We start from the raw sequence: 21,441 nt of genomic DNA on the forward strand, positions 1-21,441 counted from the left end.
GTTTCACATGTATATGTATAATGCATAGTATAAAAACTAATATCAAGGTGCAGATGTTATACCGTAATCATTTGTTTCTGACATACAGGGTCGCTTCAAAGTAATTGAATTTTCGATCCACGTTTATACAGGTTGACCGATTCTTGTCATCTAGTAATGCTTTTTTAAATATCTTCTATATTTGTAGGTTCTACAATTTGTAGGTATTTGTAGGATAAATATTTTAAGACCCATCTGCATACAGGGTCATTTTCAAAACCAGTAATTTTAAGTAATTTTCCCAAACATTTAGATTTACTTAAAAAATTATGACGACGTGTGACAACTAAAAGCTACCGGACGACATTCTAGAAACTTGGAAGACTATCCAAGAATTTTTGGGGATCTTTTAAAACACAAAAGCCTTAAAAAACTGCGTACACTTAAACGCCCTAGTATGCAGACGACATCAGTAAAAATAAGATTGCAGCCCTTCGCCTTGAGGTTAATATCAGAAAATGCGCTATTTTGAAGTAGTTTCGCACGAACTCGCGAGGGAGAAGATTTTTCCTCGAGCCAGTATCGTGCAGTATAATATAGAAAATTGTACAGGGTAACGAGACTACTCTTACCCTGGTCATTGGGTAAACTGTTTAATGTCCCTGCCGTGCGAGCTACTTACTGCAATATACATATATACATATACTTATAATAAGATTCACTGCGATAGTTTCAACACGATTAAATAATTATTAATCATTATGATTCCATGAAACTTCAAAAATAATATATGGAAATACATTATAAAATCTTTGTTATCATTTGTGCTTTATATTAAAATCTACACGAAACAACGTAAATATAGCTCAAGATGGATGCTTTCGTGATGGATAGTTTAAGAGAATTGTTATAAATTTAAAAAAAAAAGTAAAGCAGATGTTGCAAATAAATACATTGTGAACAGTAGCTTTGCTGGAAACCTAGCCTAAATGAAATGAAGATACACTATGGTCCATTAATGGTGCTCTTGAGAGAACTCAAGCTACGGTTCTCGTAATGGGGCTTTCGAAAATGCTTTCACGGTAAACCCATGAAACAGTGTTTCGCTATTCGTCCATTAAGTACATTGCATTTGAAGTACATATACGTGTATACCTTCTTCGATCGCATCTTTCCCAAATTTTCATAAATCGCTTAAAGAAACGATTTAATCTTACAAGACCATTGTGCATATCGTATTCTCGCATTTAGAAACAAACGTAGCATATTTTTCAACTAGTAGCAAATTTTAATAATTCGTCAAAAAATATAACTAGCTATTAACGTTCTGTCTATAGATCGTTATATGAATAACAAAATTTCATACAACAGTTGAAATAATCGTAAAATTGTTAAAAATGCGTATTGATATTTTAGAATATCTAATAATGTTATACTAACTCGAAAGAAAATTTAATATTCGAAAAGTTCTAGTACAAGTAAAATATTTTGCTACTGATATTCTACATAGGTTTGCTACTGCATCGTAATATTCAAAATTACTACCGGCTATCTAAAAAAAGTGATAGAGGATTTCTTGAATCGAATATATCAATTTCTATAGACGCTGAACGTTGTACTATGCATATGCGCCGGATTTTACACAGGGTGTTCATTTGGAAAATTTACGTCCAACTATCTCGAAAACCACGCAGAGCAACCGTGCTGCTCGTTATTAATTTTTTAGCCTTTTTAAAGTCATTCAAGGGTCAACTTGGTCTTTTAAAATGGAGATCATATTTTTCCTTTACAGCCTCTTACTCTGCGAGAGAAGAGAAAAGCTCGTATAGAAAACATTTCTTTATCGCACTTCATCTTAAAAGGGTATTTGTTCAGATAAACATTTATTTCAGTTTTTGTTATTTCCAAAGCAGCGGAAGAGATTAAAGTGTACAATCACTAACAATTCGACTTTTTCACGAGACCTTTTAAATACACAAATAACGAAGCATTATAAAATGTTTTCAAAATCTTGGTAATTTTAGGAAAAGTGAGGACATTCTAAACACATTTATTCCGATGTTTTGTGTGTAAAAAAAGTTGTACAGATAAAAGTTGAACAAATATCATTTTAAGACAAAGTCCGATAAAGGTCTTTCTTATAAACCTTTTTCTTTTTTCCCGAAGAATGAGAAAAAAGTGTGGTTTTCTACCTTACAAATTACCTTGAAATGGGCTGAAAAGTGAGAGACAAGTTGCATTCTTTTTATTTCAAAAAAAATTTTTTTTAAATGCGTAGTTCTCGAGATAATTGGACATTTTCAAATGAACACCCTGTATACAAATGTTTACCAGAATATGAAGTAGTTTCCAATCTAATAGTAGATTATAACGATAGATTATTATCTGCTTGATTTGCGGCCAATTGTCACGCGCGTGACGTAATTTGTTGTGAATTGTATTTCATTGGAAGAATCTATGATAGACATCTATAAATAATCCTTGATAATAATTTCGTGGAAATGAAAATATAATATTTTGATTAACGAATGATCCATCAAATGCCTTAGATAAAATCAGTTTCTGTCAAGTATCTAATTCGGTTTCACAAAATAATATAGAAATATTACAATAAAATTGGCTCTCATGACTATAACGTAACTACACTCGAGGGCCTGATTTTTGCGTGTATTTATACATGGAATTATATTTCGCTTCGTACATTGTACTATTTGAAAATTTAGTTTTCTTCCAAAACGGATACTTAAATAAAAAGAGTTTGTTGCGTAGTTTCGATCTTTGTCGAACAATTTTTCTTTCGTATCATGTAGAAATATATATACATATGTGCATTTCTATACTAATATTTCGTACCAGTCATCGATTGTTTCTCAATTATCAAATTATCCAGAAATTTCTTAATCTTTGACTTATAACTTTTGTTTAACGTTATACGGGTGAAAAATGAGACTACAGTTCCGATAAAGTCGGTCTTTTAAAAAAATTGCCCTATTTGATAAATATATAGCATGCAGCATATGATACAATACCAGTATTGACATAATCGCCGCAGTAAGCGCACTGGCATGCAATGACATCGCTATTTTCCGGTTTTGGCCCATTAAACCCCATTGACGGTGCGCGTTTGAATTTTCATACGGTCCATATCGTCATGCGAATTAACCACATTACACGGGTCAATCACACAGCTATTTTCATAGTCGCTGAATTAATGTATCCCCATAAACGTTTGATGTATTGTGATATGTCGCAAATAGACCCATTTACCGCTTAGGTAGCTGAATCGTTGCAACTGATCGTGCTAATCAATTGGAACCAATTGATTTCCATGGAATAATTAGTACAAACGAATAGTTTCGATGAATCATTCTCTCTAAGAATCCTATTACTTTGTTATTAACTGCCAATAATGAAACAGTAATTATCCAGTAACAATCATCATTGTATATTACGTACGTAAAAATACGCACAAGCATCTTCATACAAACCAGATAATTTGCATATTTGAATTTTTAATCTTTCTTTTAATTCGTAATTTGTAATCTTCGTCGATATGGGTATTTTCAGCTACTAAAACTGTCAAAGAATGCAACGCGGTGTCTTTATGATACAGCGAAGCAGACACCTGGTAAAGATTCGTCTTGTCAGACATCGATCACTGTTCATTTGCTTGCTAGAAAAGTATTATAAAGTCATATCCCGAAGGATCTTTGAGCTGGCGGGACCGCCCTGTTGTCAAACCACTGCCCACCCTGAGACTAACTTCTTTACCTCCGCACAAGGGGAATACGTCGCCATAGACCCGCTGGACGAAGGTCACCGCAAAGTTGGTCGACTGCACATGTCGATGTTAGCAAGACAGATAAGATGGCAGAACTTTCGACCGATTATCTTGATTAATATCTTGAGTCGACTGTGCGTGTGTTTCGATTCGTATGCTGTTTATAATCTTTATAAACGAAGCGTCATCAAACGAACTTAAGAACACAATTTATTAAATCTCGAAAGTAGTGGGCATTGCTTGCAAAATGACAATAATTTTGGGCCAAAGAGTGGGAAATGCTTAATTTCTCATGTCGTTACAAATTATCATGAATTTTTTACTTTAGGTTATTTCAATGACATGTCTGAAATACATGTTTTATTAGCTACAATAGTACGATGATAAAAATATGTTACTGCTATTGGAAAATCGTCGATGACCTTGAAAATTCGGAAAAAAATGGCTCTGAGGGTAGAACACGAATCACAATAATATGTATTAATCCAAATAACTTTTGACTCGTACATTTTTCTGTATCTGCAGAAGTAACGAAGATATTAAACGCGGACACGATAAACGAAACGTCTGTATATAGATGTGGTTCGAATCGAAATTACGAGTGGCACGTGATTCGATTCATTTCATTACTCTTACCCATCATTTCGTCGAGGAGAAACGACCATATTATTTCAAAAAACTGGGATAACTAGGTGCATTCGTGCTATTTTTAATCTGTTACTCCATCTGAACCAATAACTTTTTAATGTGTATAAAATATTCCCATAACAAATAATGAACTGCACCGTTTAATACAATAATATTATATTTTTATTTTTTGTAGTATTTAATAATAAATTAACAATAAATTGTACAAATCCATTGAAAGAAACGCAAGTGTTCCTCGCCTAATCTTAACGCCCCTATCTACTAACTTCTTGTCTACGTTTTATGTTGAAGTGGTTACCACTTCTAAGAAAACTCTACATCTGGTCTTTTTTAGTTTTCTCAAGCACTGAAGCCATCGACAGCGCGTAGACAAAAGACTGCGACGAAGTCAGACCATAAACAGTAGACAGGCGACGTTGGCTTCGGGGTTTTCTGTTATTAGATAACACAGCTAGCGTGCGGATCTGGACCAGCTCAAATTGTATTTTACTTATTCACTTCTATTTAAATATATTTTTCTACCTTACAATTTATCCACGTGTTTTCTCTGTTTACACATCGAATAACCTCAACATTTTATAATTGCTATACGAAATATTTTCATTATTAGTGGATTTATCAGAATTTGTTTTAGTGCTTGTCATAAATGATGTTATTTCTAAGAACCTGCAAACTAACGATGTTTGATATTTTCTATCTTTTATTAAAGTAGATTTTCCGCCGTATTTTCAACTTTTGCGTGTATGACTACATAATAACAGGAAAATGAAAACATTTACGCGAATAGCAACTGTGCTCAAACTGAAAGATATGCGCTATTCCTTTTAATGCTACATCTTCGTAAATTTTCTCGTGTTACTGTACGGTCGTTGTACCTCATGGAATGTTTGTAAACATTTATTATTGATACCTCTACCCCATTCAGAGAGTACACAAGATATTAATAGTCCCGTGTTATCTTCTGCATAACGTGCACGTGGACAATGCACGAAGAATAACACGTAGCATCATGAGTTAGAGTAACGAGGAAAAGTTTGAAATGCTCTTGATTTACACTGTAACCGTGCGTAACCGTCTATAATACAACGGCTAGTGAATCGTAGTCGATATTATTGGCATTTTTATTCGAAAATAATAGCGCACTTTACCGATTTCAATGAACTTCAAATATGTTATCGAAATATGTTAACGTCCTGAGAAAACTTCGATCAAATTTAATTTATTTGATTTAATAATTAACTTTTAGCTTTTCAGCGTATGTAAAATATTCGGTACGCACAACTAATATACGGAACAATTTTTAAGCAGATGAATTTCTATGAATGAAATAGCTATATATTCTTTGTACTAAAAGTTAAATTATTTTCCGCAGTAAGAAATATTAAATTAGAAGAAGGTTCGATTTCAGAACAAACACGACATAAACAATAACCATCGTTGCTCGACGATCAAACATTGGAGCGGATACAATTCAAATGCAAGGCTGTTTCTCAGCTTCTACAAAACGGGTCGAGATGAAACATATCCAATTTTCTTTCCAAGACACTACGCTATATAACGGAGAAACCCCGATCGAAAATTGTTCAGTAGTTTTTACGTGATGCAAGTACGAACAAACAAACAAGCAGAGAGGCAACATTTTTTTAAGTTAAAATTAGTTTTTTGGATTCCATAGCTGATGAGTTATTCCTGGATATCCGCTTTATTTCTTGTTTATTCGATGTACAGATACAACCCTTCTACTCTTTCTATAATTCTGGCACACAAGTGACTGTATTTTTTACCTAAATTTAACTCATTGGTGCTAGTCATCTTTAATATAAATAAAAAAAATGATAAATGGGTCAAATCCGTAGATTGGATTAGATTAATGGGTTAGATGTATGTCTACTGATTTCAATTATTACTATGTATGTGACGAACATACGGATAAGACAGTGCAACATTTCATACGTCAACAGATTGCTTGAAAATTTAGTTTCGGCCGGCTGCTACTCTAGCCCAACCTATAATCCGTTCATTTTTCTTTTTTATTCATGTTGAAGTTATTCTCATTTCTAGGAAAACTCTACATCACTAGTGTTAGCTTTCTTAGTCCTCGAAGCCATTCGAATTCTTGCAGTAAATAGGTGGTAAGGATTCGCGAATTCAACTTATCAGGAAGTTCGTACTTCTATTTATATACATTAAAAACAAGTATTTTCAAACTGGAGTGTACCAAAAATCATGGTACATGGTAAAAAAATTAAAAAATACAAATGAGTTTTAATTATATAAATATCTAACTCATTAGTTTCATCAGTTTCCTGTAAAATACTACTTCGAATCAATTTAAAGTCTCTCACACAAGTAGGAAATGTTTCATGAGTTTAACCACAATTAAGGAAATGTCTTAATCAATATTGAAGTAGACGAGTAATAATAATCTTTCAATGTTTCAAAAGTCATATACATTAAGTAAGAAGATACTTATTTGCTGATAATATTGACACAATTTAGGGAAATAACAATACGTTTCCGATATCGATGATACCGCGCTTTTCAACTTTATTAATTTACCCTGAGTAACAGATTTACGAGGAAGAGTAATGACTCAATGCGCAAAGAACAAGCGATGAGAAAATTTCGACTTGTCTTCGACGATTAAATCGAGATTACGAAACGACTGAACAAATGCGACCAACTATCGTCCGACGATACGAACGGTCAACGAATACATTCGTCCACGAACGTGTCACGTAATTTTTAGGGTTGGTTGGTGAAAATAAAATATAGTTGAGTCGTAACACAACAATTAACTTTGTTTTAATCAACGTTTATTGTGAATTCACCAATCACAATGTAACACGCACTGAATTAGCATAAATCACAATTCACTCCAACCACGTTATGTAAGACTTAGTTACAACAATACATTAAGTAAGCGACTTATAAGGGTAGAGACCGATATAGATATGTTGACTATTCTAAGGATACAGAATAAGTGAAGTTTTACTGACGATACTGTGTCTGAGGAAAGCCAGGGGTGGGTGTGTCTAAGGACACGGGACTATCGGATTTGTTGATGACAATTTTGGTTAAGGAAGTGAGGGTAGTAGACACCATCTCCGATTGGATAATAGGACGGTTGGTGGACCAGGAAGGGTTTTAGCCGCCCTCGCGAGAAAGTTGCCAACGGAACATACCAGATGTGGAGAAAACCAGCTTTCTAAGCTAACACGTGGTAGACAATAAACGTAAAGGGAAATTTAAGACAGGAAATACTCGCTTGGTCCGAAGGACCTTAACTATAAAAATGCCAAGGCCCTCTGGTGGGCACTTAAGACTATTGAGGGTGCGCGCCAAGGATATGCAGACATCTGGGTGCCATCCTGTCCGTGGTGTGTGGCCTGGTCTCTGATGTGAATTGACTTTACAGAAGAAAAGTTGTTTCGTTTTAAAGGAAGTGCGAATATTAACGTGCGAGCAGCTGCTTATTGCAAGGAAACGATTAAGGTCATCGCGAATTCATAACTCTCGTTCGTAATTGAAAAATTGTTTATCGGGTATTGTATCGCGTAGTTTGGACTTTACGTGTTCGAAAGCCGCCTATATATAGAGATTCGTGTACAGTCGCGCAGTTACTCCAAATTGCAAGTTTCAGTTGATACGAATATGAGTATACGCGAAATATCCGCTTCTCTCAGCAATCGGTAGGTATAAATTTGGTCATTAATATCATTGGTTTTAATTCTGTCATTATTCAAATAAATTCGAACAGATGCACAGAATTTATTCTTGCTCAATAGTCGAGTCATTGTGAAATCTCTACTTTCTTTATTTATAGAACTCCTATTTTCGAAAATATCGTTTTTTTTTTTTTTTGATAATAGCAAATAGTATTACACTTAGATTTCTAAGGAACTAAATCTAATTGACTAAAAGGACTAAAATATAATTGAAATTAACTTGTTTATATTACTTCCTAATTTTATAGATACATTCTAGTAGGATAAAAACTGTTGTAATTATCGATTCGAATATAGTTAATGCTAAAGAAAACAAAGAATTACTTTCAACAGATAAATCAACTTTTAAAAAGCACCATGAAGAACCGGTTGATAAGTGCAACATTTGTCAGCAGTGTTCTCTTTGCGATCCTTCTCGCCCACCTGCCGGTTACTTTATCGAGTTTCGAATCGATCGAGGACCTTCTGCCGATAATAGGCGCAGGGATCAAAATATTGTTAGAAAACGTTGATCGCCAGTTGAAATGTCCCGTGTTTCACATTGCTGTAGACAATAAATGCGTTCTGATGGGTTAACGTTCAGAGCATTCAAATTTATATCATGAACACGTACATTTACGTTTCTGTTTCTTCCGTTTTCGCTCTTCGACATTCGCTTTGAATCTTGATCGACATCGATGCCGAAAGATTCAATGACCGTCGATTACTAGCTCACTGAATCTGTGTATTCAGGATTTTGTTTACTGTCAACTTGAATTATAAAGAATGTATTGTAATAAATAAGGCAATGAAAACGTTGAATTGATTATAATTTTGCTGCAAAATCCACTTAAATTTAGATGCGAGTGTTTAGAAGAAGAGAAATGTTTACAACTACGCACTTACCTACTAAAATTCAGTCTCCTTGTTGATTTAGAGATGATTTGACTTCAAAACGAAAGAAAGACACGTGTCTCGTTACTAGCGAAGAGTCGTAGAACATAGAATATATTAAAAGGAACAAATACTTTATAATACTAATTATGCTATTAATACCAATAACTAGAGCTCATCCATAATTCTAACGAATTATTGTTGAAAATTCTCGAGGTACATTATGTTAGGGAATATGTACGAGACACATACACGATACATCAAAAACGATTGTAATACTTGAAAATGAGAATTTAGTTCTTTTTACTATTCGGGCACCAGCAAGCTTGGTTAAGGTCGTCTTGTCCATTTCGACGACCAACCGATACCTGTGAAACTTTTTCTAATTATTTTTTTGGGGGTTAACCAAACTATCGTGCATGCTCACAGTTGAATGAAGAAAAATCAGAATGCGAAGCAGTCTTGGCAGTTGAAGGACCAAAGGTCGGTTTTCCAGCGCCTGCATATCAGAAGCGCGTTGATGATTTTAGTCGTGGATCGTGCTGATCTTTCTAGCGTTGGTCACGTTTTCGTGCGTATTTTCTGTTTCTTCTAGAGTTTAGTTGGAATCCGTAGATTAAATCCAGTTAGCGCCAGTTGTTGAGTGCGAATGGGAGGCGGGAATGATGCGAGAAATGACATGCACGATCCTTGTACGATAACGATGTATGTTTATTATTACAAGCTTATCTCTAAAGTCTGGGTGAACTATCCTCCACTCAGCAAAGTTATTACTAATATCAACAAAGATTATTTGTGTGGTTAACAATGTCCCTTTACTATTCTAAAGTGGAAATAACAAATACACAGCACCCTTCGAATTTGACCTACGAAACGCATTTTTTCATCCTTGACTAAATTCGCGATTATGTTATTTCGATCCTACCGACGATATTCGATATATTTCGAGGAGTCTCACTCAAGATATCGCACGCTAAAAAATAAAAATTGATTTTACATCGAAAGGGCTACTTTTAGAACTATGTCGATATTTATTTCTCCCGGTCGGCACTATAAGCCCTTTGAGTATCGGACACCTTTTTACACAACCTGTATACGTCAGTTAGCTATCACACTTGAAACGATTACGGAGAAAACATAATGTTCGGAATCGCAAGCTTTGAAATAAAAAAATAAAATATGATCGCGGCAATAATACGCTAAATTGTACGTACACAGTAGAACCTCGATTAGGAGAGAAAGAGGGAATTTTTACAAAGATTAAACTGCATCCGTTTATTCGCATCTTGTCCGCGTTTGCCCAGCCACAATTTTCATTTGTCTACCCTTCAACAGATATTATCGCCAAATGTTCAATAATGTGATAATTTCGGTATAGCGTATCACACTAAATATTTAGTTACAAGAAGGCCGAACAACGTCACGTTGATCAAACTAAAGGAATATAAACGGAATAATACAGAAAAACTTGGAAATTTTTGCGAGCAATCGTTGCAGCATTTGATTCAGTGAACACACGATAAAAAATAATAATATTCGTTCCTTTACAACAAACGTAAAAACAGGGGCATGTCACATAAAATGCATAACACATACTGCTCGATATATGTGCTACCTTATTACTATTATCCCATAAATACGCCATCTAATCGTATTTTCAATACAATTTTTATATTTCTATAAATGTTATTGTGGTTGAATGTATTTTAACCGCCTAGGGATTTTTAATTACACACAATTTTCGGCTAACATCGTCGTGTATCGTCCACATTCCTGCTGTATTACAACAATAAACTATAAACCGTCCAAGCGTATAACCTTCTTTACAGCGCCATCATTTTAAATCGGAACAATCAAACAGTTTACACTGAAACACTGCGAATGTTACAGCGGTTCATCGTTACAGAATGGCTGAGCTGTGAAAAACAAGAACGATTGCCGCAGAATATAAACGAGACAAAATATAAATTGATATAAGATGCAGTGAAGCAAATCAGTCGCAGGTCATTCGTTTTATCATTTCCTGACGTCCATATTAGAGATTTTATTAAAAGTTAAAAAGCTGAGGTAGACTCGTGATTGTACTGATTTTGAATTAGACATTACAGTCCTTCTAATTTTCGTCAGAAAATAAGCTTTTCTTACGGATGGAATACTTGACACTACCGTTGCAACGAACAATTAACGACCTGGTACGGTTCGTTCTAGATAAGCGACCCGCATATTGCGATTACAGATGGCTGTATTAGCATGTACATTGTCAGAGTAATCAACAGTCTCAATTTAAACAAGATAGATTTTTTTATATAAAAAGAGCAAGAAACGACAATACAAATGATTCATTTTGATTACTATGTTTTATATTGTAATACTTGCATGTTACTATATCAGGTAGATATTCAAACTGGTAAACACTACACATGCAAGGATATTCTCGAAAAAAGCACAATATTATCTGTTGCTTTGAGAAATTATGGAATCAAGGTGGAAGACAGAATCTCCGTTGCAGCTGAAAACCATCCACATTACGTGGTATCGATATGTAGCACGTTATTTATCGGAGCTACATTTGCACCGTTGAATCCAGCATATACAGAAAGTAAGATATTCTCCAAGCAGCTTTTACGAATTATTTTATAATAACAAAGAAATTAATTTAATTAAAAATACGTGCGTGTTTAATATTATAGAAATTTAACGAAGGCAGAACGTAAAAAGTGGAAAGAAAAATTTGCTCTTCTTTTTTGGAAACTTGCATGTTTCTGATAACTCCACTGATTATGCCATATATAAGTTAATGAAATCGAGCCTCGACTTTATTATTTGCCTCGAGTTTATTATAGAATTTTACAACTACTAGAAACAGAGATCATAAATTAGATACTTTAATTAAAGACTAAATTTATTTACATTACATTTGCAGAATTAACAATAAAAGTCTAGAAACAGTACTTACTCTAACACCAAGTTTTATAATGTAGTGTAAACAATAATTGTTAATATTAAATTGTTAAATATTGTGTATATAGATGCGGAAATTAATAATCACTTATATTCTCAATATGCGTTACTCCGTCACCTTTTAGAGATACAAACAATACTAATTTTTAATCGTATACGATTAAATTGTATTTAACTACTCCGAATATCTTCTCAGAGTAAACAATCTACGAAAAATATGTTATTTCAAAGAAAGTTGTTTCAGCCTCTCCTTGCGGAGACGGATATCGGAAAAAGCTTTTGTAAGGCTCTTCGAATATTTCTAGATCTTTTGTAAAACTGTCACCTTGTTACGCGGAGTGGTTAAGTTACGCGATGCAGCATATGCGTTATTTAATCATATCTAATGCAATTTTTTACGTAGGAGAATTTACGCACATGCTGGAAATTTATCAGCCACGGGTGTTGTTTGCATCGCGACGCACTGAAAACATTTTGGCGAAAATTGCATCTACTGTAAGCTGGAATATGAAATTAATCGAATTGGATGATAAACCTCTTGATGGAAATATAATAACCTGAGACAAGGTTTTGGAAAAATATCAAAGTATCACGGATCTCTATGCGTCTTCACCGGTGCAGATAGATCATAACAGGAAAAAAATGGCAGCTATTTTATGTTCTAGCGGTACAACAGGCCTTCCAAAAGGAGTAATGTTGTCTCATCGAAATTTGTTACTTTTCATCCAAAGTCTAAGGTAAATATATTAAATTAATATACACAATGTATCCGGTTGATCTAAGACCACACATATATTTCGAGATTTATTTTTCATTTATGTTAAATTTAAATATATATTATTCGTTTTATATGATTAACAAACCATTCTTTATTCAAATCAACTATATAATATTTTCTCTATTGTTGTGCCTCTTAACTCTTATCATTCTAGTTGAAATTATAAATATTCGATTCAATTGCATTTTGTTCTTAATCGAAGTGCCCCAGAATCAATGGATATTCGACGTGGACACCGAATACTAGTTTTCTTGCCATTATTCCACGGTTATGCGTGCGGAATGATGAATACGGCAATAAGTTGCGGTGCAGCTGTGTACATAATGCGAAATTTCAAGTTAGAAACGTTAATCAGTCCCGTAGAAAAATACAGAATTACGCATACACCATTGGTCCCTCCAGTTTTAGTTGGTCTTGCGAAGCATCCAATGGTGCCAAATTGCGATTTCAGCAGCGTGAGAGAGATCGTTTCCGGTGCGGCAACGCTTCCGCCGGATGTAAGTTTTTCGTCCAAACTACCTAACGCAATACGTTATAACGGTATACTATATAACGTAATAAGTTATAACGTTATACTATATAACGTAATACTTTATTACGTTATACTATACAACGTAATACGTTATAATGTTTTACTACTTAACGTAATACGTTATAACGTTATACCATATAACGTAATACATTATAACGTTATACTATATAACGTAATACGTTATAACGTTATACCATATAACGTTATACTACATAACGTAATACGTTATAATGTTATAATATATAACGTAATACTTTATAATGTTATACAACCTAACGAAATACCTAATAACGTTATACTATATAATCTAATACATTATAACGTTATTCTATATAACGTAATACGTTCTATAACCATATAACGTTATACTACATAACGTAATACGTTATAACGTTATATCATATAACGTAATACGTTATAACGTTATTCTGTGAAATGTCATACGTTATAATGTTACACTATATAACGTAATACGTTATAACGTAATACCATAAAACATAATACGTTATTACGTTATTCTATCTAACGTAATACGTCATAAAGTTATACTATATAACGTATACGTTATACTATATAACGCAATACGTTGTTGTGTTATACTATATAATGTAATACGTTATAACATTATACTATAAAACGTAATACGTTATAACGTTATTCTGTGAAATGTCATATGTTATAACGTTACACTGTATAACGAGATACTTTATAACGTTGTTCTGCGGAACATCATACGTTATAACGTTACACTGTACAACGTAATACGTTATGTCGTTATACTATATAACGTAGTACGTTATAATGCTACACTGCCTAACGTAATTCGTTATGACGATATACTATATAAGGTAATAGGTTATAAAGTTATTCGATAAAACGCAACACGTTATAACGTTATACCATATAACGTAATACGTTATAACGTTATACTGTATAATTTAATACTTTATTACGTCAATCTATATAACGTAATACGTTATAATGTTATTCTATTTAACGTCATACGTTATTCCGTTACACTATATAATGTAATACGTTATTACGTTATTTCATATAATGATATACTATGTAACGTAATACGTCATAACGTTATACCATATAACGTAATACGTTATAAAGCTACACTACCTAACGTATTTCGTTATAACGTTATACTATCTAATGTAATACGTTATAATGTTTTACTACTTAACGTAATACGTTATAACGTTGTACCATATAACGTAATACGTTATAACGTAATACTATATAACGTAACACGTTATAACGTTATACTATATAACATAATACGTTATAAAATATAGTATATAACGTAACACGTTATAACGTTATTCTATATAACGTTACACGTTATAACGTTATACTATAAAGTGTAAAACGTTATAACGTTATACCATATAGCGTTGTACTATATAACGTAATACGTTATAACATTATACCATATAACGTAATACATTATTACGTTATTCTTTATAACGTAATACGTTATAATGTTATACTGTATAACGTAATATGTTATAACGTTATTCTGCGGAACGTCCTGCGTTATAATGTTACTCTATATAATGTAATACGTTATATCATTAAACTACATAACGTAATGCGTTATAACGTTATACTATATAACGGAATACGTTATTACGTTGTTCGCTATAACGTAATACGTTATAACGTTATACAATATAACGTAATACGTTATAACGTTGTACTATATAATGTAATACATTATAACGTTATTCTATATAACGTAATACGTTCTAATGTTATACCATATAACGTAATACGTTATAATGATTTACTACTTAACGTAATACGTTATAAAATTATACTATATAACGTAACACGTTATAACGTTATACTACCTAACGTAATACGTTATAACGTTATACTATCTAATGTAAAACGTCATAAAGTTATACTATATAACTTAATACGTTATAAAATTATACTATATAACGTAACACGTTATAACGTTATACTACCTGACGTAATACGTTCTAACGTTATACTATGTAACTTAATACGTTATAATGTTATACTACCTAACGTAATACGTTATACTATATAGCGTAATACGTTATAATGTTATACTACCTAACGTAATACGTTATAACGTTATACCATATAACGATATACTATGTAACGTAATACGTCATAACGTTCTACCATATAACGTAATACGTTATAATGTTTTACTACCTAAGGTAATACGTTATAACGTTATACTATATAACGTAATACGTTATTACGTTATACTATATGTAGTATCGTGGACGAAAGGCCTAAGAAATATCGGGCGAACTATGAACAATGTCGCGGTGAGCCGAGGCGTCGTCGGGCCCATCATTGTGTCATCGGTCTTTTCATGTGCATACTTTCGTGGAAAAGACCTACGTGGCCCTGGCCACGAGCGCCTGCAGAACACGTGTGCGGTGGGCCTAGGAAAAAGACAACAGAATGCGGCAACGGCCAGAGCGTTAGTCGAAAAGCAGAGAGCGTTAGTCGAAAAGCAGAGTGCGAGTCGAGAAGTAGAGTGCGAGCTGAGCGGAGACAGAGGTTGCAAATGGCGTTGCGGAGAGAGTGTGGATTGCGCTGTTTTCTGTGCGTTTGGCGTGAATAGTTCAGGTTGTACAACAATCGTCTTTTTCTGTCTGATTTACATCTCTATTGTCCACTCTTTGTAAACACATTATATCACGATATTATATATATAACGTTATACTACCTAACGTAATACGGTATAACGTTATTCTATAAAACGTAACATGTTATAACGTTATATCATATAACGTAATACGTTATTACGTTATTCTGTGAAATGTCATACGTTATAACGTTACACTATATAACGTAATACGGTATAACGTCATACCATAAAACGTAATACGTTATTACGTTATTCTATCTAACGTAATATGTCATAAAGTTATGCTATATAACGTAATACTTTATTACGTTATACTATATAACGCAATACGTTGTTATGTTATACTATATAACGTAATACGTTATAAAATTATACTATAAATCGTAATACGTCATAAAGTTAAAGCATATAACGTTATTGTATATATCGTAACACGTTATAACGTTATACTATACAATGTAATACGTTAGAACGTTATTCCATAAAACGTAATACGTTGTAACTTTATACCATATATCGTAATAAGTTATAACGTTATTCTGCGGAACGTCATACGTTATAACGGTACACTATATAATGTAATACGATATAACGTTATACTATATAACGTAACACGTTATAACGTTATACTGTATAATTTAATACGTTATAACGTTATTCTATAAAATGCAATACGTTATAACGTTATACCATATATCGTAATACGTTATAACGTTATTCTGTGGAACTTCATACGTTATAACGTTACACTATATAATGTAATACGGTATAACCTTGTACTACATAACGTAATACGTTATAACGTTATACTATATAACGTAATACGTTATAATGTTATACTACCTAACGTAATACGTTATAATGTTATACTACCTAACGTAATACGTTATAACGTTATACTATATAACGTAATACGTTATAATGTTATACTACCTAACGTAATACGTTATACTATATAACGTAATACGTTATAATGTTATACTACCTAACGTCATACGTTATAACGTTATACTGTGTAACGTAATGCGGTGTAACGTTATACTATATAACGTAATACGTTATAACGTTATACTATATAACTTAATACGTTATTACGATATTCTTTATAAGGTAATACGTTATAATGTTACACTGTATAACGTAATATGTTATAACGTTATTCTGCGGAACGTCCTGCGTTATAACGTTACTCTATATAATGTAATACGGTATAACATTATACTATAAAACGTAATACGTTATTACGTTATACCATATAGCGTTATACTATATAACGTAATACGTTATAACGTTATACTGTATAACGTAATACGTTATAACTTTATACTATAAAACGTAATACGTTATAACGTTATTCTATAAAACGTCATACGTTGTAACGTTATTCTGTCGAACGTCATACGTTATAACCTTACACTATATAACGTGATACGATATAACGTTATACTATACAACGTCATACGTTATAACGTTACACTATATATCGTAATACGTTATAACTTTATACTATAAAACGTAATACGTTATTACGTTATACTGTATAACGTAATACGTTAGAACTTTATACTATAAAACGTAATACGTTATAACGTTATTCTATAAAACGTAATAGGTTATAATGTTAAACCATATAACGTAATACCTCATAACGTTATTCTGCGGAACGCCATGCGTTATAACGTTACTCCATATAATGTAATACGGTATAACGTTATACTATATAACGTAATACGTTATCACGTTATTCTATAAAACGCAATACGTTATAGCGTTATACCATATAACGTAATACGTTATAACGTTATTCTGTGTAACGTCATCCGTTATAACGTTACACTATATAACGTAATACGGTATAACGTTATACCATATAACGTAATACGTTATAACGTTATACCATCTAACGTAATACGTTATAACGTTATAGTATATAACGTAATACGTTATTACGTTATTCGATATAACGTAATACGTCGTAACGTTATTCTGCGGAACGTCATGCATTATAACGTTACTCTATATAAGGTAAATCGATATAACGTTATACTATATAACGTAATACGTTATTACGTTATTCTATCTAACGTAATACGTTATAAAATTATACTTGTCGGAGACAAGGTGACACCGGTGCCTTCCCTCTGAAACCTCGGGAAGATCCATAGAAACATTGTAATTAAAATCTACAGTTGTAACTAAACGATTTGCCGTCATTCTAACCAATTGTATTTGTTTAAGTCTTGTGACAATGAGCTTGGGCTCAATTCGACAATTAGTCGCCGAACGTGGCGGCGTTCAACGGGACGAACTCTCCATTTAACAAAGGCATTGAGTAATCCTATAGCACTCCAAAAGAAAGATTCGTAGCGGCACTTGGCAGTAAACATTCCAACGGTTTCTGTCCCGTAGCTTGCCACACGCAGGTCCTATTCGCCGGGCAGGATGTTTACCAGATGTAGACGCGTCTCCACAGTACGTGATCGACTAGCACGAGGACCGTCATAAGCACTAATATGTAGTTACCTAAAATCCTTCAACAGATACACAGTCTTTGTCCCAGTTACGGGAAGACAGGAGAGACCTATTTTTCCACGAACGACGTCTCCCACTAGCAACCCCCCCTCAAGGGCAGCTAGCATCCTTTTCTAACTACCGATATGGAGATTGGCCAATTAGCAGCAACGTCAATTTCCGTTACTTTCCGAACGTAGGATATCCCCGACGAATCCGATGATCTCGTGTCCTTAGGCACGCCCCATCATAGTTTTCCTCTGAGGTATCACCGGGACGGAAAGTCATTCTCTCTTGCGGTCTCATCGACAAAAAGGATTTCCTCCTTACGGTCAGCGAATATTGACACAGAATTCGACTTAGACATTTGCGAGTGCGTACGACTACCGTCCCGTTGTCCGCGGATTCTTTATTGAACCTAGGATCATTGTCATTAGTCTCTCGAGTATCTAATTACCACGGTTACTTGTCCGGTTCTATGGTAATCGCATTTGCACCAGTCAATGTCTTCTCTATTGCATAACGACAATGTGTAATCCAAATGAAGATTCGTGTCACGCCCCCAACTTTAATTCTAATGTAAACCCGAAATTTAATCGGGTTAAGATTAGAATTTAAGGCGCGTAACGATTGTTTGTTCGACCAATCGCGGGGAGACGTAGTCGCTAGGAGAGACGTCAACGGGAGTCGTAAATTCCCGTTACGATTATGACAATCGACACCACGACTTGATCGATCCCCTGATTTCCGTTGAGATGATAGGGGTGATTGAGTTTGTATAACACTATGATTCACAGAATTATTAATTATATATTTCCAACACTTAGATTACACTGATGAGCATAGATAGATAATCACTTATCGCACGAAGATAAGATAGATATGTACGTTAGAGCAGGGCTCTTATAATTGGATTTAATGTATTAGTGGACGTAGCACTATAAGATATTTAGCAGAGGAAATGTATGCTCGACAATACCGAGACCGACGCTCGCCTTATGCTTAGACTGCCCCGATAGGCATTAGCGTTACTACTTAGTAGTTGACTTTTCCAACGATGTAGAAGAAGTGAAGTTGAGTGACGATGCTGTGTCGGAGGAAAGCTAGTGATGGGTGTGTCTAGCGCACGGGATCATCGGATTTGTTCATGACATTTTAGGTCAGGAGGTGAGGCCAGTATACATTGCCTCGGATTGGACAAACGAAGGTTGGAGGACTAAGAAGGGCCTTAACCGCCCTCGATAGAAAGTTGCTGGTAGGAAGCATCGTACGTGAGAAAAGCTAACTTTCCCGTGTCAAGCCGTAGTAAACAATAGTCTTTGGAAACTGATTTAGAAAAGACATTTGTTGGGTCTGAAGGACCTTAGCAGGCAAGTGACTCGGGTGTATGACGGGTTCTTAAGGCTATTGAGGGTACGCCGTACGGAAGAGCGGACATCTGGTGTCCGTCTGGCCCGCGGTGTGTGACCTGGGCCAGGCAGAGAGTCGCCCGGCGTAACAACGATTCTTCGATTGAATTAGCCATCGTTTTACACAACAGAGATTATATTTACGCGAATATACAAGATTTTACAAAATATTATGAATGTTGAGTTTAATGAATGACAAGATTAACAAACGATAAGTTTAACTAACGATTAGATTAAAGAATAATAAGTTTAACGAATAATAAGAGTAACGAATAATATGTTTTACGAATAATAAATTTAACGAATATTGAGATTAACAATTAATAGGTTTTACGAATAATGAATTTAATTAACACTATTAACAATGTTCCTGGGTTCAAACGAATCCACGGTCTACGGGATAACTCTTTTCTATGCGTAGAATGATTTTTAAACACAAAAATACGATTGCTGAGACACTCGGTAAATTGCTCGATGTATCACTTTCCAAGGCGATCACACGAATGAATATCTGATGAAAATCTTTTTCGCTATACGACTGCATTTGTTTGTTATATGCTCGCTGGAGACATCGAGAAGTTTCCAATCGTTGTTGCTAGGCAATTTCTGTCAAAAGTTTGTTGTATACTCTTTGGAAACATCGAGAAAGATCCAAACGCCGGTACTAGGCAGTTTCTGTTTGGAGATTGATTCCTAATACGTGTGTCCCGTTATATCGACATCTTTAAAGTACAATTCTATGTGATTTCTAGGGAGAACAATACAACCGATCCACACCTTCGTCACGCAAAACGTTTATCCCGTGACCGTGGCTACGTTCGGCGACCAGTTGTCAATTACAGAATGGCGACCAGAACAATTACAAATGACAACAATTGCTTAATTACAGCTATGATAAAATCTATGCTAAAGCATTAGAAGATTTTCCCAAAATTGCAAAGGGAAGGCTCTGGTTTTCCTTTCATCTCCGACATATATATATGACGGGTTTACATTACAATTAGGGTTAGGGGCGTGAAACGAATCTTCGTTTGGATTACACGTCGTCATTATGCAATAGAGAAGACATTGGCTAGTACAAATTACCTACAAATTGGCTAGTACAATTAGTACGATTATCATAGAACCGGACAAGTAACCGTGGTAATTAGATACTCGAGAAACTAATGACAATCATCCTAGGTTCAATAACGAATCCGCGGTCGACGGGATGATAGATGAACGTACTCACAAAATCTAAGTCGGACGCGTAATATTCACCGGTCGTAAGGGGCTACGCTTTTTCATCGATGAGATCGCGAGCGGGAATGACTTTCCCGTCCCGATGATGCCACAGAGGAAAACTATAATGGGGTGTGTCTAAGGACACGAGATCATCGGATTCGTCGAGAAAAGCCTTCGTTCAGAAAGTAAGGGAAATTTGGCGTTGCTGCTAATTGGTCAATCTCCATATCGGTGGTTAGAAAAAGATGTTAGCCGTCCTCGAGGGAAAGTTGCTAGTGGGAGACGCCGCTCGTTGAAAAATAGGTCTCCCCTATTTTCCCGTAGTTGGGGCAAAGACTGTTTGCCTGTTTGAAGGACTTTAGTTGACTAA

The 21,441-nt window shown here is 34.3% G+C and overlaps 1 protein-coding gene across 1 annotated transcript; it reads left to right on the forward strand.

Moving 5' to 3' along the window:
• Positions 1-11,335: 11,335 nt before the first annotated feature.
• Positions 11,336-12,531, forward strand: LOC117241416 (luciferin 4-monooxygenase-like). Its single transcript, XM_033507349.1, has 2 exons — positions 11,336-11,608; positions 12,374-12,531. The coding sequence occupies exons 1-2, from the start codon at positions 11,344-11,346 to the stop codon at positions 12,529-12,531; spliced, it is 423 nt and encodes a 140-aa protein (XP_033363240.1). The 5' UTR covers positions 11,336-11,343.
• The last annotated feature ends 8,910 nt before the right edge of the window (positions 12,532-21,441 follow it).

The sequence above is a fragment of the Bombus vosnesenskii genome, unplaced genomic scaffold, assembly GCF_011952255.1.
Source record: "Bombus vosnesenskii isolate JDL3184/JDL3185 unplaced genomic scaffold, Bvos_JDL3184-5_v1.1 scf7180000015827, whole genome shotgun sequence".
NCBI lineage: Eukaryota > Metazoa > Arthropoda > Insecta > Hymenoptera > Apidae > Bombus > Bombus vosnesenskii.